Genomic DNA, 27,435 nt, shown 5'->3' with positions numbered 1-27,435 from the left:
AAGTGTTGACTGTATTTCCTTTATTTCATTGGGAGTAATATTTTAAGCAGCATTACACGTAAGCTGCCCTAATATACGTAATGCCGACTCATTTTTCTGCACTGTTAATTATTTTCTATTTATTTATTTTTTCAGAGAAAATGATCGAGTAGTAATGGTCAATGCAGTCTCTATGGACAATGTAGAGCATGCCTATGCTGTTCAACAACTTCGAAAGAGTGGCAAAAATGCAAAGATAGTAAGTACAACGCTATAAATATATAGCATGAGTCAGGGCTAAGTACTTCATGGTCAGAGAGCTAGGGACTAACAGGCTTTTAACATTGTAAATGTTCTCTCTTTCAAGACTATTCGCAGAAAAAGGAAAGTACAAATCCCAGCGTCACGGCATGGGGACAGGGAGACGATGTCTGAGCACGAGGAGGAGGACAGCGATGAGGCCGATGCTTACGATCACCGCAGTGGACGCGGTGGACAAAGTGCCTATGCAGGTGCAAGCGGAGGCACGGGCACTGGCAGGCGTCACGATCGGGAGCGTAGCAGCAGCGGGAGGCGGGATGCCTCACGGGAGAGAAGCATCTCACCACGCTCCGATCGCCGATCACAAGCCTCTTCTGCTCCACCCAGGCCCTCCAAGGTCACTCTTGTCAAGTCCCGCAAAAACGAAGGTGGGTAATGTGTCACCAATCAAAAAGAGTGACTGCTTGTTTTGTGAATTCATCCAATTTACATAAAAGTCAAATTATTGAATGCGCACGTTTCTCATTTACTGATATTCACAGTAAGGTCGATCACATTTTTAATTACCTGCTAACTTTATTTGAACCAAGTGATCGGTAACTGTCTTGTAGTGTAACTTTGTTATGCTTAATCACCCTTGAAACCAGAATATGGACTGCGGCTGGCCAGCCATATCTTTGTGAAGGACATCTCTCCGGAGAGCCTTGCAGCCAGAGATGGAAACATTCAGGAGGGAGATGTTGTACTGAAGGTGAGAGGAAAGACGAGCAGATTTGTTTTCAAAGTGGTTAAAGCACAATAACTGGGAAATCAACTGGTCAAAAAATGTAATCTCATTTAACAGTAGTAGAGTAGAGCGTTTATCAGACGCCCTTTTTACTTGAAGTTCTTACAATTGTGCCCTTGTAGTTGGCGATCTGCTGAAAGTGGCTTTCAGAATGAGGTCACAGTTCATTACTATTCAGACTCACCAGCAGAAATACAAGACATTGCATTATTCCTTTAATTTTTTTCCCTATTCATTCAGACTTTGAATAGATAAATCCCCCTTCTTCCCAAACAAATGCCTGTTGAAATCCAGTTTAATGTTTCAGTTTTACTGAAGAGAAGTTGAATCGTTTTCTAGTTGAAACCTGATCACAGGACAAAGTATTACATAAAATAATGTGTGTATATATAGAATAGTTTTGTTTTAATATGTGTAGTCTTGGCTTATTTTCACTCTCTGTGCTTGTGACCGCACCCTCTGTGTATTATAAACACATTAAATATGTTTATAGCTTCCTCTTCTTATAGGCTGTGCTCCTAACTTTTACTCTCATTAGTTTGTTATCACAGCACACTGTAGGCTCCACAGAAAAACTGCAAAGAGGATATTATGTACGTTTACCTCTTGTGCTGACTTGTTCCTCTTCCTCTGGCAGATTAACGGCACAGTTACAGAGAACCTATCACTGATAGATGCCAAGAAGCTGATTGAGAGGTCAAAGGGCAAGCTGAAGATGGTAGTGCAGAGAGACGAGCGGGCCACGCTGCTCAATATTCCTGACCTTGACGACAGCATCCCATCAGCCAATAACTCAGACAGAGATGGTGAGACAACAAACGCGTACTCGTGGATTGCAGCTAACATTTGATTACACAACTTGTGTGACGGTGTTTTTTCCAAGAGATGTGATTTATTTTAATGACTGCGATGTCAAGAAGACGGGTTTATTTATAGAGCGCATTTCAAAACATCTCTAAAACTACAATGAGAAACAGAGAACTGATCCTCGCAGATCATTCCACTCTTAACTAAAATAACGTGTTTTTATTGTTGTTCCAAATCTCAAATGTCGATTTCTTTCTTTTTTTTGTTGTTACCGATAAAACCGTAATACATACTTCAACTCATCTTTCACAGACATTTCAGAGATACATTCACTGACATCCGATCATTCCAATCGATCCCATGGGAGAGGAACTCGATCCCGTTCGCCTGACAGGGTTGAAACATCCGAGCATCTCCGCCACTCACCACGGCAGATCAGCAATGGCAGGTAGGACACACACACGGACACACACACACACCTCTGACAACTATTCTGGTTACAAGGCACACTGTCACCCACCCTCTTCGACCTCATATATCTTGCTCAAGACATAACATACATAAACCATCACAGTCCCTCTGAAACCATCAATAATTTCCAGTAATGGATTTCTCTGGGAAAGAGCTGAGGAAGGAAGTAGGGATTGATCTGCTGGCAGATTAATGCCTTGCTTTTAAAGTATACTAGACTGTTTAATATTAAACACAAACCTGATTTTGAACCTTGCTGGAATAACTCTTTTAAGTAGCCTCACCACTGAACCTTGAAAGTGGAGTATATATGAATAATAACGCACGCTTTTAATGATTATAGTCCAATTAATAAAAACGATTTGCACACATTATGTGTTGTTCTTTTTTTATCACTTTACTGTCTGTTTGTCTTACTTTCTCTTACTGCCTGTTGCATCTTTCAATATGTTGTCAGTCTTTACTGTCATTTAGATTGCATAGGTTTTTGCAGCTGGTTTATAGATGGATAAAGATGGCTAACACATGACGCTCTCAGTGGGTGTGGAACTTGGGCATTGAGTGGAATGAGGTAATTAGCTTTTCAAGACTTTAATCCAGTTAATTAAACAGGAATGGGTGGTGAAACAGGAATGGTAATGTTAAGAAAGAGACCCATTTTGCAATGAGAACACGTTACTGGTTTGTTAATGTGGTCCACAGTAAAAGTCTAACTGTGAAGTAGGGGTGTTGAATCAGGGCCCTCCAGCACTTGTTCCAGACTGAACTACTGTTTCATATCAAAACTCCTTTGGTTGCAGATACAGTGGGCTGAGATACAAACTAAAAATGCTACAGAGACCGTATTTGTAGCTAGATAGACAAGAGGTTAGGGCTGCTCGATTATGGCAAAAATGATAATCACGATTATTTTCACTGAAATTGAGATCTCGATTATTTGACAATATTTATTTAACAATAACAATGTATTGAATAATGAGTTTAAAGATTGTCAAAAAATAATATAAAATAGTGCGAAAATACTGATAACAGTGCAAATGTTTGCAATATAAGAAATAAATGAAAAATGTGAACTTTGCAGTGTTGCTCTGTGGTGCAGCTACGACACCATAGCAAAGTTTACACACTGTGTCTACTTGATCCACGTCTGACTCCGCGAACCCATAATGTTTCCACACCACTGAAGTTTTTTTTTTTTTACCTCTCTTTTCAACCAACAGCAGTCACTCTCCTCTCCAAATAACTTCTGCTTAGCTTTCCGAGCTTCCCTCGGATCCTGTTAATTGTTGTGACAGGTGTTCGAAATGCAGAGAGGTGCGCTCGATTTGCCACACGGAGCAGCGCGAGAGTAAAGCACGAGGGCGGGGCTAATAATCGGCTCAGTCATATTTAATGATCGTTGAAAGCCCAGATCGTAAACGAGATTAAAATTCGATTAATTGAGCAGCCCTACTAGAGGTTCTTGTCATTGTTACATTCGATGCTAATTAACTTCATCTTTTGATGTTTGTGTTTTTTGAGATTTTTGAGAGGCAAATAAAAAAGGGTAAATTCCTCAAATCTCAATGGGGTAAAAAAACAAAAGGCCAATAAAAACTTGCCTTATTGAGATGGTTGTTGAGAGGTTCGCAAGGTGTTCCTGATGCTCTTGCTTGTGTAACTGTCTGGTGTATCACGCTGTGCCAGACTGAGTGACCCTGCATCAGGATGAGTGCAGGTTCGCCTTTGCTTTGACCACACTCGTCCACATGTTGTGTTTTGAACTCTTATCCCTCTGTGATCAGAGTATATACGCACAAAATGTTGTATGTCAAAGTCAAAGACACACATTATATTTTTCATGCATCCGTTTGTGTAACGGGTGAATCTGATAAGCATGGAGATAAGGAGGAGTTTCACCTGCTTCTCATGTGGCTGGGATTTATCAAGTGAGTGAGTCTGACTGTCACCGCATGGTGATGTAAGGGAATGTTTTTAGGAGCGGTGAAAGGAATTTGACATACTTCCCACAGTGCTTTGGCCCAGACGAGATGGTTTGTTGAATCTGATTGGCGTGCAGCGCAGGCGTTGTTTTCTCTAGGACGCAACGCTGGTCCAGGCTTTGTGTGTCCAACAGATCATCAAAAAACAGCCCTTCATTAAGCGTCTCTCTGTGAGCTCGAGTAAAAGTTGTGCACAGGCAAAGGGCTCCCAGTGTTGACTGTCAAGGAATTAAGATCAAATCCCTTAATTGATAATGGTTGAACTTGCAGATGCACATATGTGAGTAATTATTGTTTTCTTCTTAAAATATTGTTGTGCATGATTATTTGATTTCTAAATACTTTGTTTTTCTGAAATGCATCTAGTCAGTGTTTCTGAGTGAATTTCTTTTTCTTTCTGCAAATATTCTGAGGCTTGTTAGTTATAGATAAAGGGATTGTTGTTCAGTCTGCCTGTGCAGCCACTTCTCTCCTGTTTCTTCACTTTTTCTGCATCTGCCTTCCTTGCTGTTATTTTGCCTGTACCCATACTATAAAATGTGTAAGTGAGGGGGTTGAACAGAGGGTTCTGTCAAATGGTGTTTGTCAGTGTGACGCCTTTTTTAGCACCATTCTGCGGCAAGGAGCAGCAGAGATTTAGGCCACTCCACTCTCTCTCCCTCTCTGTCCCTTGCTCTTGCTCAGTTTGTCTCTTTTCTTTTCCTCCTCCTTCTCACACTCTTCATTCATCCATTCATTAAATGCACTCCGCGTTTCTCTTTCTCCAATTACAGTTATGTTATTTATCCTCGGGGAGATTTAATTGCACTGAAGGAGTACATTTGTGATACTGAATTGTCGTGACAACTGCTGGGCAAATTTGTGGGACCAGAAAAGGCCAAACTGTGGTGGAAACTATTGCAAATAAGTGCCGCATGCTGCACTTACTTTATGCATCAGTCATTTGTGTGTGTATGGATGTGCATGCCTCATTGTTGTATGCGCATTAATGACTGCAGTGTGCATTTTATTTTATTGTTTTGTGGGGGGTTTGTACTATGAGTGCTAAACTGAAAGGGCAGGAATCAGCAGAGCTGTGTAGTCTGAGCTGCCGGTGCAGCCTGCACCTTCATGTTCTTGTACAAAAGCTTCTGAATACAGCTCAAGTACTGAGCCAGCAGTCAGTCATGTGATCAGATTGGAATTCAACCATTGTTTTTAAGCAGCAGAGGCCTTTCTACCCTCTTGGACATGACTTGCTAGACTTGCACACACACACAGTTTTCCCTTATTTATTTTACCCAGGTTAAACAGGAACCGGGACTGAAACGTATCCCAACTAAAGAGTTTACACTGGGAGATTCAGTCGGTTCTCTCTTCGTGCCTGCCTGTGTAGTCTATAAAGTGTGAATTTATATTCTTGGAATCTGGTTTGCCACCTACGTACTGCACAGACCATGTGAAAAAGGAAGAAAGAAAATGCTTCACTGCAAAGAACACACAACTTTGAATCACTAGCAGATGTGCGGGATCTTTTTGACAGAGCCACACATCCTTGTTTTAATTGCTTATTGTCTATTCATTAAATACTTTTGTCCACGTGCCCTTATGACGTAATCTACTGTTCATGCTATTTCCTTCTAGGTTCATTTAGAGTGTGTGTGTGTGTGTGTGTGTGTGTGTGTGTGTGTGTGTGTCTGTCTGTCTTCCTGGTAATCTCAGCACAGGATGAAACTACCACCAGTCAAAACATGAAGTCATTCTTAAACACACTAGTATAAAAGAAAAACAACAAACAATGTTACTGTAATTTAAGAAATTCATTAACATGTCAAAACTGCTGCCTTTAAATTCTCCTGCTTATAGTTTTAATTGTCCATGAGTACTAAATTCACATTTTTATTATAATTATTTATTTATTCTTTTTTTTTCATTTCAGTCATCGAAGTCGAGATGAGGATCGCATATCCAAACCGGGGTCCATGTCCACACCAGTCAAAAACTCTGATGATGTCCTGTCACAGGCCAGTGACCAAGCCAGCTCCAGAGATGACAAACAGTTACCCCCACTGCCTGGTAAAAAAGCCTGACATCGTCATCATTATCACCACCATCATTATCGTTAGCGTTAGTAGTGTGTTCTCTCGTGTTTGTGTCTTTCACCACCTTATATAGTTCTCTCTGTTGGAACCTTTAACGCAGTGAAGTACAGTTTAAGTCTTAAGGCAGACAGATATTAACTGAAGCTGAAAACAGACTGCTGCCATGGCACATCATATGAAACATGTCAAGTGCCGCCCTTAGCGTAAATAGGAGGGGTTGTTCTGCAGAACGTCAACACGAAGGGCACACACAGCATTATATGTCTACTTTGTTCCTCTCTTTCCCATCACAGCAGATAGAACCAGGTTCGGGCGTCTGTCTGAGATTTCTTCCTTCCTGTTAAAAGGGAGGTTTTCCCTCCCTCTGTCATCACCATGTGGTTGCTCATAGGGGGGTCATCAAATTAAATACAAGTACTGTTCAACGTATTAAAGTAACCGTGACAGTTTGGGCAAAAAGTAACATGTAATATATAAAACATCAGATGCTTTAATTTTTAAGGGTGGTTTCACTTTATCTCCCACTTGGCCGTCTCATTCATACAGTGTGTTTGTGTTTATGCCAGAACCAAAGCCAGTTTATGCACAGCCTGGTCAGCCTGACGTGGACCTGCCTGTCAGCCCATCTGATGCCCCTGTACCCAGTGCTGCACATGATGACAGCATTCTCAGGTAAATATTCTTGATGTGGTGTCTTCCAAATTGAGTGCAGTGTATATACTCTGTAGATAAAATATTACGAGTGTGTGAGAGTCCTTTTTTAAAAAAAATTTTTATTAAAAAAACAAAACACGAATAAAGCTTCGTGCCACTTGTTCAAATTGTAGTTCTGATTCAGGCAGAAACTCTGCTTTGGCTCTGTTGTTATAACCTGTCATATTTGCTTGAATAACTGGCCGTGTTTTTTTGTGTGTCTCTTAGAATGATTGCTAATCTTTTTACTTAACTCTGTGTGTCCACCTGTGTTTTCCCGCAGACCAAGTATGAAGCTGGTCAAGTTCAAGAAGGGAGAGAGTGTCGGTCTGAGGTTAGCAGGCGGAAACGATGTGGGAATTTTTGTGGCAGGAGTTTTGGAAGACAGCCCCGCAGCCAAGGAGGGGCTGGAAGAGGGAGACCAGATTCTCAGGGTAAGATGTGTTGATAAATTAGGAGAACCCTATTTTTTTTGCTTAAGAAACCTGACATTTTGTCTATGCACTGTACCAGATTTCGGATGCGAGAACGTGTTGCTGCAGTTGACTGGTTCAAAAGAAAAAAAAGATAAAGATTAGACAGATCTCTTCATTTCATGCCATGTAACTGCCCTGTACGGTCTTGGTATTACGTAGCTTGTAAGATGATTATAAAATATTCTTTTCATTTATGTTTTTGTCCTAACTGTCGCTATTTTTGTCACGTCACATGTTCGAGAGTGAAAAGAACATCTGGTGTTGTTAAAATAGGCGAGCCATAGCGGCTAACACTAACTTAGATAATATGTAGCAAAACTATGTAATCCGTGGCCACAATAGATTTGCTTTTGCACAGAGACCTTGGGAATACAGTACAATGTACCCATCAGTCAGTGAGTCATTCTTAGGCCCTGCTTCATATCAAAACTCCCCTTGTTTCCAATGTGAAGACACAATAGGGGTCGTTCTCGCATTCTGACCTCGGAACAGTCGACTGCCTGTTTCACTGAACACTAGAGTAACATTGTGGATGAGATGATGGAAACCCTCTTGATGTCAGAGTTGGATTTATTCTGACATGTTTATACAGCAGCAAGACACCTGCTGTGAAGCCACACAGTTTAACTTGTCAATTTAGCACAAGCTGGGGGGAATTGAGACTAACATTTAGAAACTGTTTACCTATTAAACCATTTTGGTATCTTCTTCTCTTAATGAACAAACGGTGTCTTCTATTCCTCCCACTCTACACTGTAGACCTCTTTTGTGCCTGTGTTCTCCCTGCTGTACAAACAGATCTTAGAGACTTCCAGGACATTGTTTCCAATCTTTGGTGGTTTCCCCTCGGTCATGGTGTGCTAGCTGGAGATAAAGACGTCAAGCCCTTCTGTTTCTGAGAAGAATAAAGGTGTCTTTCTGTGGTTCAGTGACTCAGTCCATGTGTTTCTGGTTCCCCTGCTGCCCCTCAAGCAGAGTCAATAAACAGTAGCTATTGTTTTAAGGGCAGCAGCAGGAGAAGAGGGGGTGGCTGCTCGGTTAAAAGGGGAATGCTTTCCTTTCTTCTGTTCCTTTTTATCCCCTAAGAAATCAGATGAGTTGTAGTCAACAAATAAAGTTGCTGAGGCAACTGTGTAACCAAGTAAACTTAAATCCAGTAGCTTTCAGCAGCTCTTATAAGCGTTTAACAGCCATTATTAAAAATAATATTAGCCTTGAGTTGGCTTGTGCTGTTTGTTGTTCATTTCTTCTGCCTCTGCAGGTGAACAATGTGGACTTTGCTAACATCATCCGGGAAGAGGCTGTGCTTTTTCTGCTCGATCTTCCAAAAGGAGATGACGTTACTATTCTGGCTCAGAAGAAAAAGGATGGTAAGGGATGATGGCGTCGAGTAGCGTTTTGTATTGTAAACATGAAAGATTGTACGTCAAAACTAATCCTCTGTGTTATTATCTGCTTTGGCTTCAGTGTATCGAAGGATAGTGGAATCTGATGTGGGCGACTCCTTCTACATTCGAACGCATTTTGAATATGAAAAAGAGTCACCATATGGGCTGAGCTTTAACAAGGGAGAGGTTTTCCGTGTGGTAGACACACTCTATAACGGCAAATTAGGCTCCTGGCTCGCTATCCGTATCGGCAAGAACCACCAGGAAGTGGAAAGAGGCATAATCCCCAACAAGAATAGGTAAAAGATGTTTCATGGCACACATACAGTTGGTTCTGGCATTTGATGAGTGGGCTAACAATGCAGGTAGAGGAATTAAAGCAATATAAATCTGAAGAATTAATTTTATGATCTACTGTATTTCACACATTTATCACAATTTATGATTAAATTATCATATCAGCCCCACCAATGATGACCTGGGCCTGCTGACTTGCTCAGCTTAACTCAGATGGTTGGTTAGCTGTACAAACAGGGCTTTTAATGACGCAGACACCGGTCAGCTTAACTTCTAATGTGATGGCAAATCCATAAAGACCATCATAACTGGATAACCAGTTAGCATTCAGTGCTCTACATTATTGTTGCAGTTACAGTAGGAGTATGTTACCGTGACTTGTCTCTCTGGTCAGTGTAAAGTTTTACACTTTTACACCTTTTCTTCCCTTTCCAGAGCCGAGCAGCTATCCAGTGTGCAGTACACCCTTCCTAAAACGCCTGGGGGCGACAGAGCTGACTTCTGGAGGTTCAGAGGGCTGCGGAGTTCCAAGAGGAATTTGCGGAAAAGCAGGGAGGACCTGTCAGCCCAGCCTGTTCAGACCAAGTTCCCTGCCTACGAGAGGGTGGTGCTGAGGGAAGGTAAGAGTACAGAAGCCAAAGGCAGTTATAGCAATAAAATGGGAGGCTTTCATCCTTATTATGCTTTCTTCTTTACTGTAGGACTAAGAAATTTTTAGGTTTGTGAGGTAGCGCTAACTAGGATTTGCTTTGTAAACACTGAAAAATACATGTACACAAAACAAAGGTAGGCTTTTTGTATAAGCAAAGCTTGGATAGTTTGGCGTGTACCAGTTATGTCAGTGCACTAACGGTGTAGCTTCACTTTTCTCCTCTGGCCATGTAAGGTCTTGAATCTGTGTGGTTTTACACCAAATGTATTGAACACGTCTACAAGAACTGACTGTGATGTGATATGTGTAACACACACGTGATGTTGTTGTGATACAGCTGGGTTCCTGAGACCTGTGGTTATCTTTGGGCCGATCGCAGACGTGGCCCGAGAGAAACTGGCCAGGGAGGCGCCCGAAGTGTTTGAGCTAGCCAGTAAGTAACAAAGTACCCTCATGTCTAATATCTCATGTTTCTCTGTCCATTTTATCGAGACCGTAATCACCCATCACACACGCCAAAGCTGAAAGCTGCTTAAATCTCAGCATGCAGTTCTCACAGGAATGATTAGTAGCGAGTAGATGTTAAAGTCACTGTTGTGTTCTTATTATGTATGCGACATCTTTAAAAATCCACACTGATTATTTAGATAAATAAGGTCCTTATTAAGGATATATAAAAATGTTGTTTTAATTTAATTAATTTTACATAATTATCAGAAGTTGGGGATTAAAATAGTCGTTATTCACAGGGCGCAGTTTGGATTTCTTTACAAAACATTTGCCTAGTGAATTTGTTTTTTACTAGAAGACCTCCTCCTCCTATTACTACCTACTTCCTGTTCTTTTAATAGGCCTGTTAGTCAGGTTTGTCAAGCTGTGTTTATTTCCCCTGTCACTCTTTCAGTCTTCCATTTCCTCTGTTTATCTTTCACTCTTTGATACTCCAAGCAGAGCTAAACACTCGTCATCCACCTCCTCTCACTTGTAGAAATTTCGAGCATCTTTTAATGTGCGGTTTTCATTTTAATACTCGGTGTTGAAATTCAATTACCTGAAGTGCAGAGCCGCACATGCACCAATGTACCCAAACACATGTTCAGCAGACACATCCACACAACTGTTTCCAGTCGTTGATGTTCATTTGCACAACTCAGTGATGTTTGTGTAACTGTATTTTCTTTTCAGAAACACATCAGCAACAAGGAGGGGAAAGTATGTGACTTGGTGCATCAAGTTTTGTTTCTTTTATTTAATTGAGTGAATGGCAGATAATCTATAAACTAGTGTTTGGTGGCTAGTTCCCTATTCTGTAGATGTTTAAAGAGCTATTGCCTGGTTTATGCATATTAGGGAATAGCACTTTATTTAATTTTCTTTTGTCATCACATTTGGGAGTAACTCTATTATTACATTTCGGCCAGTGACGCACAATCTTGCAAAACTTGACACATGAGACTCGAGACAAAAGAAATATTATGTTGTACTGACTCGCAGCTTTGTAGTGCATGTCTCTGTTTAATTCAAGCGTGGAGAATAAACTTTTTGCTGTTATAGAGTCTGCACAATTGACGTCTCTGATCCTGTGTGTCATCGTGATAGCTTCTCTTGTCCTAAGTTGCAGAAGAGATTAGCATGTGCAAGTGAATGACAAAAAGCGTGCTTCCTGCACACAACAACATTTTTTTGTTCGAATTAAATCGAGTGCTATTCTCCGTCTAAATGCAGGTTTCATGTTGAATGACAACAGCAAGGCTGCATGACGAGCCGTGCAGTTTAACATGCAGTGGAGACTGAGCTGGTATTTGAAAAACACATTGACAACCTCATGTGCAAATACTGATAATAATCATAGTAACGATAACCATAACAGTATTGATGATCGTAAAAGGTATGACTGAAGATCAGGATTTACTTGACTAAGCATATTTGTACTTTCATCACCCACTTTTTGCCCATTAATTACACCACAGTGACTGTTTAAAGGGAGGCTCATAAACACAAAATCAAAGTGGACCTACTATGCTTGTTTCCAGCTACATATTTCTTTTTCTTGGACTCCAACAAAGTAGCTCTGCATGATTCACAGTTCCTTCTTTATTACACGGCGTGTCTTGGTGGAGCCCCTCAGTTCATCATCAGCCAGAGCTGTGTGCCTGAAATGGCCATGTCAGTGAGAGGATATCCTCTCTCACTGACATACAGAAACAAGAGTATTAAAAAAAAAAGAACTGGAGTATTTAGAGCAGTCTAAAGTCTGAGCTTTTTTTTTCAGGTACAAACACTCTTGTTGAATATGGGCGAAAAGCTTTTAAATGGAAGTGCCAATTAGGAAAACTGCTCAAGTTTTAAGGTTTATTTTTAGGCCGTTTTGCTTTATTATTGGATTCAAGTAAGTGGACGATCGAAAGCAGGAAAATGTAAAATACTGTCATAATTTACTGGTGGTGCAAAGAAGGTTTTCAATACATTTGTGGTTCTTTTGACAGCTAGTGTCAGTGTCTTGTTTCTCTGCATGCGCCCATTGCAGATTTAATAACAGATTTATTTAGTGACTGAAAATGAATAGATGTCTCACTTACTGGCCTTTTTAGAATGGCAGAAAAAGAACTATTGATTTTAGCATTTACTTTTAACATCGCTGCATATGCTTGAACCTGTGCATGAATGGCTATGTTTATTTGCCCTTTAATAAAACCCTTTTGATAGTTACAGCCAATGATTGCAGAGCTTAGATGCTACTAGATGGGGCTCTATGATGTATTTGAGGCCTTGCTATCTATTAAGCCTCCTGTGGTGAGCTGACTGCCCTCTTCTGAGCCTTTCTATGCATTTCTAGGCAGGAAGCAATTGCTTGTCTTTGTTTAAATTATAAACCTCTCTTCACATCCTTGCTTAAATCCTCTAGGCTTACAATGGCACCTCAGTCTCATTAATCCCAAATGACCCTCCTGCTATTGTATGTGCTTATTTAATGTCAGTGTTCCTCACGTAACACATTTCCTGCACCATGTTTTAAACTGCTACATGCACTTGCACACACACATTTTAACGCTGGATTTCATTCCCCGAACCTCCCCAAAAATCCGTAATGACCGTTGCATGAGTTGGCTGCTGTCCTCATTTTGTGTTTTATTACGTAGCTGTTTGTATAAACGTACACTTGTCCTCTCCTGTACGAAGATCGTCATTCCCTATTTAACTGCTCTATTTATGGGAGTCGACAACTGCACGCTACAAAGATGTCTAATTGGGGCACAGCCTGTGTTTCTTGGTATCGTTCTCTTTTGTTGATGTGATGCAGTGACTCTGTCCGTTTGTCTTCCAAAGAGAGTGAACCCAGGGATGCAGGAACAGACCAGAAGAGCTCTGGCATCATCCGCCTGCACACAATTAAGCAGATCATTGATCGAGTGAGTTGAAATGAAATATACACTTGTACTGATTTGAAATTATGGAGGATTGTGGATAGAAAATGTCTTTGTTGCCCATTTGTTTTGGTGATTTTTAAAAACATTGAAAGGAAAGCCAATAACATGCTCAGCTCACTGCTGCCATCCGGTGTTCACTCAAGGAAATTATACATTACCCAAAGTAATGTGCTAAACTCAAGATTGCCTGTTTGTGAATAGTGGAAAAGATGGTTCACAAAATTCTACTTTATGGAGACTCAGTCCTTAAATGGCAAATAATCACATTTATAAAGCGTGTTTTTTGTTTTTATTTTTTGTCTGTACCTGAAGGACAAGCATGCGGTGCTGGATATAACCCCGAATGCAGTGGACCGACTGAACTACGCTCAGTGGTATCCAATTGTGGTGTTTCTCAACCCGGACACAAAGCAGGGCATCAAGAACATGAGGACACGGCTCTGCCCCGAGTCTAGGAAGAGCGCAAGAAAGCTTTATGATCGAGCCCTCAAGTTAAGAAAGAACAACCACCACCTCTTCACCAGTGAGTCCAGTGGAAGGAATAAAAGGGTTCATCCACGGGGCGGGAGGGGTGGAGGGTTTAAGTGGGAGATTTCACAGGGAGCAAAGACGAATTTCACACAGTTGACAAGTGAGAGCTGCAGTGCCGGCTGCTGTCGCAACAGCGCACTTGTTGTGCCTGACCCTGTTCTGTTAAAGTCCTCACAAGTGTGCCCCCAGGCCTCTTTCTCAGCGTGCAGTCTCCCTGTCAAAGGATGTGCTCTAACCGTGTTTGAGGAGCATCTGTTGAAGATAAACCGAGCGGGCCGAGAGAGCGTTGCCATCAGCTTCCATTCAGGCTTAAGCACACATTCTTCTCATAAATCATCTTTCTTAACATTATTGTGCAACTGTGCCTCTTTTTAAAATCAGGATGTTTATCTGGTTATTGATCTGTAACAGCATACATACCGGGTCACCAGTGGAGAAAATGACTGTCGTTTAGTTTCTAGTCCAGAGTCATATTGCTCCAGCGTGCAAAACTTAATTTCTAGGAATAAGTGATACAAATGTTTTTTTTTTTTTGTTTTTTTTAATAATTGTGTGAGTGGATAGAGTTTCATTTTTGCCCCTCCCTCTTTCTGCCTTCAGCAACCATTAACTTGAACAACATGAACGATGGTTGGTTTGGAGCACTGAAAGAAATAATCCAGCAGCAGCAGAACCAGCTGGTGTGGGTTTCAGAGGGCAAGGTAAGACATGCGCACACGTACACGATATTGATGAGATTTCTCTTATCTCAGTCCCCTTCTCATTGTATTCTTTATTTCACAGGCTGATGGAATTGGCGACGATGACCTGGACATCCATGACGACCGCCTTTCCTACCTGTCGGCGCCAGGCAGTGAGTATTCCATGTACAGCACCGACAGCCGCCACACCTCCGATTATGAGGACACAGACACAGAGGGAGGAGCCTACACCGACCAGGAGCTGGATGAAACGCTGAACGATGACGTGGGTCCACCCACGGAGCCTGCCATCACGCGGTCCTCCGAGCCTGTCCGTGAGGACCCGCCTGTCATCCAAGAGCCCCCTGGCTATGTCAGCTACCCGCACACAGTGCAGCCGGACCCCCTGAACCGCATCGACCCGGCCGGTTTCAAGGCACCAGCGCCGCAGCAGGTAGCGTTTCTGAGACCTGTACGTCTCCCCTGTTGTCTGGAGGACGCGGTGTGCGTTAGAAGGGTTTTCTGGAGGCGCTATTGAAGTCACTTTTTTGTATTTGCAGTTAATCTATTAACTGTTATAAAACAATATCAACGGGAAAGTGAAAACTTTTGTGGTCAGGTATTTATCATAATATATATATATATATATATATATATATATATATATATATATATATATATATATATATATATATATATATATAATATGCGCAACTATAAAGAAATATATATCTTTATTATTATAGTATTTATTTGCCTCTATGTGTGTGTTTGACTGATATTTGTGGGCGTGTGTTTTTTTTTTTGTTTGTTTTTTTTTTTAATTTTGAAGAGGAGAAGACTTCATACCTTTACTATTACTCTTGCACTCTGTATTACCACAAGCTGTCTTATTAGTGTGACTATTACTAATGTCACTGAGTGAGGGGAAAAAAAGAGCCAAAAAATCCCACTTCTGTCTGTCTAAGTGTCTGTATCAGTATTCACCTATGTGCACTTCCTGCCTTTGTTCTACCTATGATTGGGACTGTGACAATATGACACCAGAAAGTATTATGTGCATGTTGGAAATGCCAGTGTTAATCCAGTGTACCTGTGAAATGTATTTATCACTACTCTATTGGTAGTTGTGATATTACAGTCTAAGCATTTGTCGTCTCATGATGTGTTAATGAACATGAAAAGGGAGAAAACGACTTACTGTATTGTAACCATAGAATTAAACTCGAGTTAGTATCACCTAACCTTGAAAACTTGTCCTGCTGCTAATTCCTAACCCTCACTTGCTATTGGTTGATCTGTAGCTACTGTTAAATACGGCGGCGAGTGATAGGCTGTTTGTATCAATGTAAACTGTAGGGGTAAACAAAGAGCAGACCACTGTAGGGGGGGGGGGGGCTGAGAAGGTAGAAACACTTGTACTTCACCACAGTGTGTCAGCGCATGTTATTAAACATTTTTGAACCACTTCACAGAAAGCAGAGGCCGCTGCTGTCCCTAGCATCTCCCAGCAGCCTGAGCCCAAGGCTGAGACAATGCCCCCTGCTGTCGACGTTACTGTAAAAACTGTAGGGGCTCTGAGCTCTGAGTCTCCTGCACCTCCCTACAGCCAGTCAAGCCCCATCCCAGAGGCTGGCTCACTTAGAAGGCCCACACCTGAGGTAGCACCTCAGAGCATCTCGCCAGAACCTCTACAGTCTGGACTGGGCAGTTCAGAACCAAAGGTATCCATCTGATCGTCACTGGATGCTCCGTGACCCGGCCCGGCTCGGCTCGGCTCAGCTCGGTCTGACCTGGCTGAACTTCTGTGCTGCTGCTACTGCTGCCTGTCCTCCTATCTTCCTCTTGCTGCCACGCTTCCCTCTCTTTTCTTCTGCCCTGCATGTCTGCTGACCACAGTGCTGCCCAGAAGAGACAGATATGTGTGTGTGTGTGTGTGTGTGTGTGTGTGTGTGGTGTGGGGGTGCAAATGTGTGTGTGCAGATGCTGGTAAACAACAGTGGGCTTGAAGGGTGATGGCTGCGCTGATAGGCCTACGTGTAGAAGAGCAGTGGATATCCTGCAGCTCTGACTGTTGCTTATATTCTTTGCATGGCTACATTGCGTTTGCCTCTGTTAACCAATAGCAGCAGATCTCTTTGGGCTGTGTTTATCAGTGCAGACTGAATGGATTGTTTCTTTGTAAAAGTAGCCATTCATTTTCCTGAAACTTTATTTTCCTCCTGTCCCGCATGTATCTATGAGGACAAAACATTTGGCCATGATAACCTTTAACAGAAACTGTGTTTAGCTGTTGATGGAGAATTAATGGTTACTTCTTAAATGTCAGGGTTTTTAAATGTGCTTCTGTAAAAGGAGTTTGTGCTTCGGTCCTTAAATACTGTTTGTTGTTTTGCGACTGCACCAAGACAGTGGGTGACATTTTTTTCGTTCCCGTTTGTTTACTACAGATCGGCACGTCATGCCTGAAGCAACCAGAAATAATTTTTCTAATTAGTGAAAGGAGTTTTAATTAAGCGTTATACGCGCTTAATTTTGTAATTTTATTTTCATTTTTTTAGTGAAGGTGAGAAAAATGAACCCCATTGTTTTGTTGCGTATTTCAAAAACTTTATTCTTTCTTTATTTAAACTCTGTTAATGTTTCTGTGGTACATTGCGATTTTTTTTTTTAAATTATTTTTTTAAGCTGGAGTATTTGGCTGTGCTGCAATTTCTGTTAAATCTAATATATTATCTGACTAGTAACTCCTCCCTCTCAGTTTCTCTATTTCAGGTCTTTCCCTTCTCGTTTCGTCTTCTGCAATTCATTTTGCAGATTTGTTTTTTCTTTAGTCTGCGTGTGTCCAGTTTTCCATTTCACATAATTCACATCTTTGCAGTATATGTTGGAACCTGTGACGTTGTTAACCTCCTTTTTTTGTTGTGTATTTCTTCGGTAGATGTTTCAGAAGGATCCGTACAGCACAGACAACATAGGCAGAGGTGGTCACGGCATGAAGCCTGTGACGTACAACCCTCAGCAGGGTTATCACCCTGACGAGCAGCCGTACAGAGATTACGACCACCCACCCAGTCGGTATGACATCAGCAGCAGTGGTGTCGGCGCTGGCTACCAGGAACCAAAGTACCGTAACTATGAGAGCTATGACAACAGCGTGCCTCACTATGACCAGCAACCGTGGAACCCCTACAACCAGCCGTTCTCTACTGCCAACACCCAGGCCTACGATCCCCGTCCTCCTTACGGCGAGGGCCCCGACTCTCATTACACCCCTCCACTGCGCTACGACGAGCCGCCACCTCAGCAGGGATTTGACGGACGACCTCGCTACGGCAAACCGACAGTTTCAGCACCTGTCCGTTACGATGATCTTCCGCCTCCTCCTCAGCCGTCTGAATTGCACTATGACCCAAATTCTCACCTGAGCACATACCCCTCAGCTGCCCGCTCACCAGAACCCGCTGCCCAGCGGCCGGCCTATAACCAGGGACCAGCATCGCAGCAGAAAGGCTACAAACCTCAGCAGTACGATCCTGCTCCAGTGAACTTCGAATCTAGCCCCACCCTTCATAAAGTCGAGACTCCCTCACCTTCACCTGCTGATGTTCCAAAAGCTGCACCTGCAAGAGATGAGCAGCAGGAGGAAGATCCAGCCATGCGGCCTCAGTCAGTACTGACGAGGGTCAAAATGTTTGAGAACAAACGCTCTGTGTCCGTGGACCGAGCCAGAGATGTCGGGGATTCATTTGGGAATAAGGTAAACTGGCATGATATGAATTTCCAATTCTTCAAGTTACTTTCAACTTTTAGGAAATTAGCAGCTTAGAAGAAGAAAACATTTGTTTTATCCCTCTGATAAATTTCATTGCTTTTCCTGCTTCAGGCTGCAGATTTGCCCTTGAAAGCTGGTGGAGTAATCCCTAAAGCAAATTCTCTGAGCAACCTGGATCAAGAGAAGACCTTTAGGTAAGCCTATAGTTGCTGTTCAAAATGTCTCAGTTTCATTTTGGCTCTGTATTGTAAACTCCTTTTCATCTGCTTTGCTCTAACTTCTGCCATGTGTTTTACCTTCTGGACTGTGTTGTTACACCAGCAGAGGGCCAGAGCCTCAGAAGCCTCAGTCCAAGGGATCCGATGACATCGTGCGCTCCAACCATTATGACCCTGATGAGGATGAGGACTACTACAGGAAACAGTTGTCTTACTTTGACAGACTGCAGGTTGGCTCCAATAAACCCCAACCACAAGCACAGTCCAGCCACAGCTTCCCCAGGTGATTCTCACTTTCCCTATTATTTCCATATTTTTGTCTTTTTCTTTTCTTTTCCTTAATGTTTTTTATATTTCTATCTAACTTATGCTTTTCATTTTGTGATGTAGGATGGACTCAGTGGAGAAACCAAGTCCACTGGAGAAAAATTATGAACCAGTTCCCCAAGTGACACCAGCTGTGCCACCGGCCATACTGCCCAAGCCCTCACCTGATGGTAAAATTGACAGGAGTCAGGATTTTTATCTCATATAAGATCGCGATCAAAGGGGAAATACACTTGTGTTCTGTACTGTAGAGCTTTTTTTTGGCTGATGTGCGTTGCTCTTCTACAGCCAAGCCTCCTGCTCGAGAGGACACGGTCCAGACCAACTTTCTTCCTCACAAGAGTTTCCCTGAGAAGTCTCCAGTCAATGGCACCAGTGAACAGCCTCCAAAGACGGTCACTAGCACTGGGGGTTTGCCCACATCCACCTACAACCGCTTTGCGCCCAAGCCCTACACCACCTCTGCCAAGCCTTTTTCGCGCAAGTTCGACAGTCCTAAATTCAACCACAACCTCCTGTCCAATGACAAGCCTGAGAGTGCTCCCAAGGTAAACCGATTTTGGCCCGAGGTCTCACAGAGTCAAATATATGATGGTGCAGGGGAGGTTGCAAGCTTTAAAATCAATGTGTGTTTGAATCAAAGTCAAATGGCGCTCTTAATGTGACCTCGGCTGTCAGCCTTCGTGTCACATTAAAATCATGAACAGGGTAATACAGTTTTTTAAAACGTAAAGAAAAGTTTCCAGTGTTTTTTCAAATTTAATGACCAACAGGTTTTTCTGAAATGTTGGTGGCATATGCTAAAATTTCTAAAATGTTTAAATGAATAAAGTGTCCCATTTAAACCTCTTGCATCTGTAACAGAGCTCGAGTCCGGTAAAGCCTCAGGTACCCCCACAGCCCCATAACACAGACCAAGACAGTGGCCTGGACACTTTCACACGCACAACGGACCCCCGATCCAAATACCAGCAGAACAATGTAAATGCCATGCCCAAGGCCATCCCTGTGAGGTAGGAAGCTATGTCTGAGTAAATTTAAAGGTAAAGGTTTATTATTAAATATAACAGTGTGACACTAAAGCCGTTTGTCTCCCAGCCCCAGTGCCCTAGAGGATGATGAAGATGAAGACGAAGGTCACACTGTGGTGGCAACAGCTCGTGGTATCTTCAACTCTAACGGTGGCGTTCTGAGCTCCATCGAGACAGGTGTCAGCATCATTATCCCGCAGGGTGCCATCCCCGACGGCGTGGAGCAAGAGATTTACTTCAAGGTCTGTCGAGACAACAGCATTCTGCCGCCACTCGACAAGGAGAAAGGTAAGATGTTAAAAAAAAATGGAGGAAGAAAGAAAACAAAATGTATTTTTGTTTTTGTTTTGGAGGCTTTTTGTTCTTCTGCTGTCCATAAGTGCTGTCCACATGTACCGCCATATATCCATCTTACTGATCAACGCCCTAACAAAAGGAATGATTCTGAGTATCCTCTGAAAGAACAGTCTGTTCTGTCTCTCCTTGATGAGGCTGTTATGAGTCCAGTCCAGTCCAGTTTTTTTTTTTTTTTTTTTTTTTTTTTTTATTGAATTGAATGGTAGGGTAGTTTCTTTATTGCCCTCCCCATTGACGAAAAAAATGAAGAGGTGAAGCTTTCATTCCTGTGGAGTATGTCACTGCTTTTTGAGTTTAAGAAGATCCCATTCCACCATGTAATGAAGCTTTAGATCAGTCCTTGTAACACAGTAATCCACTGTAACCACACAAATCAATAGATACCTTAGTTTTATGAAATTGTCTCAAGGTCTTAACTCCATTATTTATATGATTCTGGACAGAAATGGATGTAAGCTCTGCAGGTTGACTGGATGGTAGAGGCAGACTTTATATTCTTAGATCAGTGTGACCAGTGATTATGTGGAAATATGTGACAGCGTAGAATGGTTCACGTTTTAGTGATGCACATTCAGAGAATCTGAAACTGCAGCTGCTTTTAGCTTTACAGTGAGACTTCACTCAGCAGGCAGCTGTTTTTAGTGAACCATCTCTAAAAACCCATTGCACGCTACCTGCTCAGCCTCAAACTGCTGGCAGACGGTGACTTAGTGGTGAACATGGAGAAGAATTCAGCAGCTAAGCAGACAGATAATTCCCTCAGGAGCTGGTAGAGAATAATCAGAGCCAAATATTGTAATCAGTTTTGTTTTAAAAGGCAGTGATGCTGGTGCTGTTTCAGTAGCAAATGAAGAAGTTGGAGTAAAATATGTTATTAGAACTAGTATAACATAAAAGCCACAATTTTCTGCCGATGCTACGTGTGAAAAAGGAAGACTGCTGAAAATGTCTACAGCTGGTTCTCCTGCTGTCACAAAGATTTTTATCCCTTTGTTGCAGCCATTATCATCCACGTTGTTAGAGTCTCACCAATTTATTGGCAGGTCGATATTATTGGTGACTATTTTGTCGATCTGTCAGTATTGGCATTTAGTTAAAGTAAAGAAGAGACGGGAGAAACCCCCTTCAACCATGTTATGAGTGCTGATTGTGCACAGTTTGTCCACCAGATGGCACTCTGCAGCTTTCCTGTTTGAATCGCCACAAACGCAGCATTCAGCTGATTGGCCAGGATCATTAAAAGATTCTGATCCCTTATTTGATGCTATTGCTTGGGTGTTGCATTGATTGAATGGCTGTTGGGTGGATGAAATACGTAAATGAGCATTTATTAGTTCAGTTTCATCTCAAAACAAAATGATGATTCAATAAATTGTTTTATTATATAGATTGTCATGAAACCCAATCCAAATAATCTCATATGCCTAGAAGCAAAAAGCCAACAAAAGCTTCAGGCTAAAAGGACATTTTATACCTGTGTGGGTTTGTGACAGAATGTTTAACCCCGCTGTGTGTTTGTATTTGCAGGAGAGACTCTGCTCAGCCCTCTGGTGATGTGTGGACCTCACGGCCTAAAGTTCCTGAAGCCTGTGGAGCTACGCTTACCTCACTGTGCGTCAATGACCCCTGATGGTTGGTCTTTTGCTCTAAAATCCTCCGACTCCTCGTCGGGTATGCTGTGCTCTCTCTGTTCTTCTGGGGTCGTTTGGGCTGGCTGTGTGACAAACTGAGGGTTTTGGGGTCACTGTTTTTAATCAGCTTTTACCCCTAGTTTTGATTCTTCTCTTTATCAAACATCCAACTCTCAAAGAGAATCAACCAGATGATGTATGACACGATGTTTGAGAATCAATGTAGGGGGGAAAATCCACCTTATTTCATAATTCTGGCTTCAAGTCTATTCATTTCCTGTATTTTTACTGACTAACCCACAGTCTCTTACACTGTACCACTGGTTTATTCATTTCACATGCTGAAACTTCAGCATTTCCCTCTTGCTTCCTCTCAATCATCTTAACAAGCTCCTCTCATTTTTTCTTTTCCATTTAACATGCATGCACTGGATTCTTGGCTGCACTATAATTGAACTTCATCAGGTGTAATTACTCTGAGCACAGAAGCATGCATTACAGATTCATATTTTTCACATAGCCGCCCAATCCCGACCTGAAGAACAAACAGCTTTCACAGATCTTCTGGAAACTGGGACGCTGTCATAAACGATAACTTATGTCATTATCCTGCATAAAAATTAAAAAAACACAGACATGTTGCTATGATGTCAGGCTGTAGCTTTCTAAATTTAGCTCTCATTTTTCAAAGTGTTCCTATTTGAAGGCAGCTTTCAGGTGGTGAGAAATTGAATTTTCATGCTAAGAACTCTTCCAGACTTACTGGAAGAGTTCGGCACTCTTATCAGTTTATAGCTAGTGTCACTCTGCTACATAGCTCCAATAAATTTAGCTACAATTACAAGTTAAACATACGCAGACTGCAGAATTAGAGGGCCTGCAGTGTGACGCAGGACTTAGTTTAGTTCAAATGTGTCGCTGCAGGTCCTTATCTTTTCATATTTGAGTTGTATAAAGCAGGATATACACTACAGTGTCAAAGTACAAGTAAAACCACAAAGGAGATTATTTCTGAATGCTAAATTCTATATTTGTACTGTACTGTAGACAAAACAAACCTCTTCAAACTGGTTTTCATTTAATCTATAACGTAACTGAGCAAACCAAGAAAGACCCAGAATTCGAACCCGGGTTAAACATCTGTATACAAAGAAAAGTGAGAGCTGAACACATATGAGGGAAGCAGCTAAATTAGCCTTTTCTTCAAACTGTCCTTCCCATATCCCATCTTCAAAAACAGTGGTCATTTTGGCAGTGGTCAGGATTAGCTGTTAATTAGCCTCATTTTAAGGATGAGACATGGAAGACTGAATGAGATGTCAGCTCACTCTGTTGTCCTGCTGAATTGTGGGCGGATTATCGGGCTGCGTCGTAATCCTCTTATTGTAAAGCAAGGCCACTCTCCGGCCTCCTCCTGTACCCTTCTGTGGTTTTCTTCGCACTTTGCTTTGTGCTTCTCTCCTTTTTTCTTTTTCATTTTTTTCACCCGTTTGCAAGTCTCTGCTTCTTGTTGCGCCCTTTATCTCTGCTGTGTTTAAATACTTACGTTATAGCCAGTGTGATGCAGTTTTGCTCTGTAGAAGAATTTGTTTGTTGTTTCTAATAAAAAGCAGAAGTTTGGCATCGTAGTATATTTGAAGGGTTGATCCCATCAGTGACCAGAGAGTGAGATGAAGCTACAATGCTGTACTTTGATAAGCGACTGTTTTGTTTGTAGTTCTTGCTCATTACAAACAAAACGGGGACCTCCTTTCACACATTTTAGGATACACCTGTAATGTATTTGTTAATATATGTTTATTAAGGATACAGTGAGGGTGAAATGAGTGATTAACAGAAACTTAATTGACTGTTTTGACAGGGATTCTTTTGTCATCTGTAAGTAAAATGTCAGATTTCTGCTCTCAGGTGTCACTTTCGGTTGATATTTTCTATTCTATGCAATTTAAAGCAGATTTTTTTTTAACTGCTTTATCATACATACGCCGCCACAAAATAGTTTCTGACAAATGGATATGAGATTTGTGACTTCCACATTGGAAGAAAGTTGGCAGCTATTCTTGTAAGGTCACATACTGGCATCAAAGGAAGGAGGCGAAAGCCCGGAACTCATAACTCAAATGCAGTTTTTTATTTGAAGTTTTAAAGGTAGGCATTTTGGCTCTCTGCCTTCCGTAGGATAAAATTTAATGTATTGCAATTATCATGAACATCAAGAATTACTTGCGGACAGACTTTATTAGTGTCTAAGCTACAGGCGCTCTGTGAAGCGCGTGTGAAAGAACATGGCGATGAGTGAAGGACAGAATTGAAAGCTTGTTTTGTGTTTATGACGAGCACATACGCAGTCAGCTCGAGTGCAGAGCCGACAAGCGGCCAATGAGTTCATCGAAATGAACGTTTTTGTGTTCTGTTTGGACTAAAAAGGAAAGATAAATGTTGGTGAGGCGCGTTAACAGCTCTCAGAAAAAAGGCAAACAGGTGTCGACTCTGCACATATAAGCTCTACACCTGCGCCTCAGTCGGTGCTGTTAATCAGAGCACTTTACACACAGCCGCTTGAACTATAGCTCGCACGTCTGTGACAGTGAGCGGCCATGTAAGTGCTGGTCTGACCACTGGGAATTAGTTGCATCGTGCTATACCTTCAGAGCCACAGCCTGCCCACAGTAAACAAACTTTCAATTAAGGCTTTCATCTGAGTTATAAGTGGTGCTTTTAATTTACCTGAGCAGAAGACGTGGTTATCTTCGCTTTAATCTCTTCCCTGGCGCCGAGTCTTTAGATTAAGCCCTCCCCTTCTTCTATACAAAATATGTGTTTTTACTCATTTCTGCTTCTTTTGGATGTAAGAACATCCCTATGGAGATTAATGTGCAGTTTGACACTAGAAAGCTGTTTTCACATCATCCTGGAAAGCTTCACGGTGCTCACCTGACATCTCATTTCTACTGTGTGACATGACAGCTAAACGTGGCACAAAAAGTACGGAAATTTGCGTTTGATCGATTGTTTCTTTGTTGTAACGATGCTTCTTGGCATTGAATTTTATACCGTTGGAAAGCCTGTTTATTTTCTCTTGATTAGTGCCACATTTGAAAGAAAAATGTGGGTTGAGCAGCAGAGTTGAGTGTCTGCGTTGCCAGATCTTCTCTGCCAATGCCAAACAGCTTATTCTGTGACCAACACAACCACAACTTGGTGACCAGCATGAGGAGGAGGAGCCAAGCTGTCATGGCTATTTAAGGTTCTTCCACATGCTGCCGAGGTCCCTGTTTGTTAATTGACAACATGTCTTGTTTCTTCAGAATACAGTAAACGACAACACTGCACCACTCAACTCTGCTGCTCAACCAACAAAAGCATTTTCCTTATAAACGAGTCAACATTTAAGGGGAAATAAAACAGCTTTCCAATGGTGTAAGAGTTTAACGCCAAGAAGCATCGTTACAACAAAGAAATTATCAACCAAACAAATGTTCCTACTTTTTTGGGCTAAGTTTAGTTCAGCCAGCAGCAAGTCCACGTATGCACCAGGGGATGGAGAGAGATGTCCACCAGTTAGTATTTTCATGTCAGACACAGACTGTCTGACACAGATCTAAAGTGGAGCGTTTCTCTTTTAAGAAGAAGCTTTTAAAGTATGGCTGTATCAGTGAAGAGGCTGCACACACACTGTGACATGCACTGTGGTCAGTCCTGTATTGATGGACCTCTGCTGAGCTCGCTCTGCCTCCTTTGATTCCTCTTGGCACAGATACGCATGTTTATAATTGCAATTACACTCAGACCTCACAGTGACCAAGGTTTAATTTGCAGTCAACAAGAGGCTGGGGACATTCAATAAAAACACCAAAGAGGTTTTACTAGTCTCTCGCGCTCCTCCGCCTCGGATACGGGCTTTAAACATTCACATAACGTGGCTCACAAACCATGAATATCATTAACTTGTGCAGGCAGGGCTCTTTTAAAATGAAAGCCCGAGTTCACGACTTTTAAAGAGAGGTTTGGGTGTGAATTTTTACATTAAAAAAAAAAGCAGCTAATATCAACCCCCCATCTGTCTGTCCTCAGGTGATCCAAAAAGCTGGCAGAACAAGTCTCTCACCGGAGACCCCAACTACCTGGTGGGAGCCAACTGTGTCTCTGTGCTCATTGACCACTTTTAAAGAAGAGACAGCAGGTGTGATGTTACCGAATGTGGAAGAATGGCGGATGAAATGAAGACGATGGGCACGCACGCAAACACACACGTATACCACTACACACACACTGACAGACGCACTCCAAGCAAACAAAACACACGGGATAATAGAGCATGAAGAAGACCCAGACAGTGCTGGACGAAGGAGAGACACCAATGATCGCTACGAGCTGTTCTTTAAACTCAATTTCAAAGTTTTGATGTAAAATGATGCATGACCCACGTCACTGACGATTGACACTTATATATAAAGCAATGTTTAATGTAATTTTTCTTTTTTTTTTTCTTTTTTTTTTTTACAAAAGTACAGATGGATGTATGGCTTTTGAGGCAGCATACATGCTTGAAAAAATCTGTGTCAGTGTATTTATGCTATATATGCCTACAGTATATATATATATATTTACTTCAAATTGGACTCAAATTCGATTGCCAGTCGACATCTTGTTGTTTTTCAGTGCAGGGGACTGAATTATTTGTTTGTTTTTTTCCCCCCTTCCACATTGAAGGAATCTTACTGAAGGTTTGATACAGTTGGTTTAAGGAGGTGGCAAGACATGAACCCAAGAAGCAGCAGCACATTTTTAGAGACGTTCTTCCTACACTTCTCACTCTGTTCTTCCTTTTCTTACCTTTTGTAACTTCCTCTCTTACTGAGCACCACCTCTCTCCTTCCAGCCTGAGGGAGATCTATGCATGTTCTTTACTCAGGTCCAGTAGCCTCCTCGGTTCCTTCCTCACATCTACTTAATATCTTTCCTTTCTCTGTGCACTCTTTGCACTCACACAAATAAGCAGTGATGCCTTATCTGCAGATTATTCACTTTTCATTAAGAAAAAAAAAAAAACTAAGTTATGATAAATTATGGTATAATGTCATTTGTTTTGCCATTTTTTGTGAACCCTCTGTATAAATAAACTTGGGTTTAGCACACGCAGAAACGGTTGATAAAAGATAACAAAGGTATGCTCTTCTTTTATCTGCTATGCATTGCTTAAAAACAAAAAACCATCTGAGAAGAAGTGGCTGTAAATAAAGCTAGCATATTGCCTTGTTTCTCTTTTGTTGTAAATGAACTTTTTGTATGTCTTTCTTTTTTGTATAAAACTTAGAGAAAACATGTTTTAAAAAAGCAGAAGGAAGTGAAAGTGGTTATCTTTGTATTATGGGCATACCTTCAAGCCTTTGAATTGTAACCTAACAATAATACATCACACCTTTTCTACCGATATGTTGCCACCGCTATTTTACGGTCTCAAAAAGGTCGTCTTTTTTTTTTAATTTTATTTCTATTTTTATTACTTTGTCCACGTAGGGTTAAGGAAAGTCTTTGTGGCTCAGATGCATTTAAAACATCTTCATTTGGAAGGGTGTGCTC

General features: G+C 41.7%; 1 protein-coding gene across 8 annotated transcripts in view; it reads left to right on the top strand.

Moving 5' to 3' along the window:
* tjp1a (tight junction protein 1a) overlaps positions 1–26,352 on the top strand; it is a 103,848-nt gene extending 77,496 nt beyond the window's left edge. For 4 of the 8 annotated variants that reach the window (XM_080885408.1, XM_080885414.1, XM_080885413.1 and 1 more), the window contains 26 exons: positions 136–238; positions 347–668; positions 888–991; positions 1,665–1,833; positions 2,147–2,282; positions 6,206–6,342; positions 6,935–7,040; positions 7,345–7,495; positions 8,799–8,907; positions 9,005–9,224; positions 9,658–9,842; positions 10,212–10,307; positions 13,202–13,284; positions 13,615–13,825; positions 14,434–14,534; positions 14,617–14,967; positions 15,989–16,237; positions 17,455–18,273; positions 18,400–18,482; positions 18,610–18,789; positions 18,897–19,003; positions 19,122–19,381; positions 19,698–19,846; positions 19,932–20,152; positions 21,749–21,892; positions 25,927–26,352. In XM_080885408.1, coding sequence (XP_080741534.1) covers positions 136–238; positions 347–668; positions 888–991; positions 1,665–1,833; positions 2,147–2,282; positions 6,206–6,342; positions 6,935–7,040; positions 7,345–7,495; positions 8,799–8,907; positions 9,005–9,224; positions 9,658–9,842; positions 10,212–10,307; positions 13,202–13,284; positions 13,615–13,825; positions 14,434–14,534; positions 14,617–14,967; positions 15,989–16,237; positions 17,455–18,273; positions 18,400–18,482; positions 18,610–18,789; positions 18,897–19,003; positions 19,122–19,381; positions 19,698–19,846; positions 19,932–20,152; positions 21,749–21,892; positions 25,927–26,021 — 4,891 coding nt within the window. In that variant the 3' untranslated portion in view covers positions 26,022–26,352. The remainder of the gene's footprint in view (positions 1–135; positions 239–346; positions 669–887; positions 992–1,664; positions 1,834–2,146; positions 2,283–6,205; positions 6,343–6,934; positions 7,041–7,344; positions 7,496–8,798; positions 8,908–9,004; positions 9,225–9,657; positions 9,843–10,211; positions 10,308–13,201; positions 13,285–13,614; positions 13,826–14,433; positions 14,535–14,616; positions 14,968–15,988; positions 16,238–17,454; positions 18,274–18,399; positions 18,483–18,609; positions 18,790–18,896; positions 19,004–19,121; positions 19,382–19,697; positions 19,847–19,931; positions 20,153–21,748; positions 21,893–25,926) is intronic. The other 4 variants (XM_080885409.1, XM_080885410.1, XM_080885411.1 and 1 more) reach the window with 4 other exon arrangements.
* The last annotated feature ends 1,083 nt before the right edge of the window (positions 26,353–27,435 follow it).

This window comes from Rhamphochromis sp. 'chilingali' (genome assembly GCF_963969265.1).
Source record: "Rhamphochromis sp. 'chilingali' genome assembly, chromosome: 6".
NCBI lineage: Eukaryota > Metazoa > Chordata > Actinopteri > Cichliformes > Cichlidae > Rhamphochromis > Rhamphochromis sp. 'chilingali'.
Note: the sequence above shows the minus strand (reverse complement) of the source record. Positions and strands in the feature narration are given on the sequence as shown.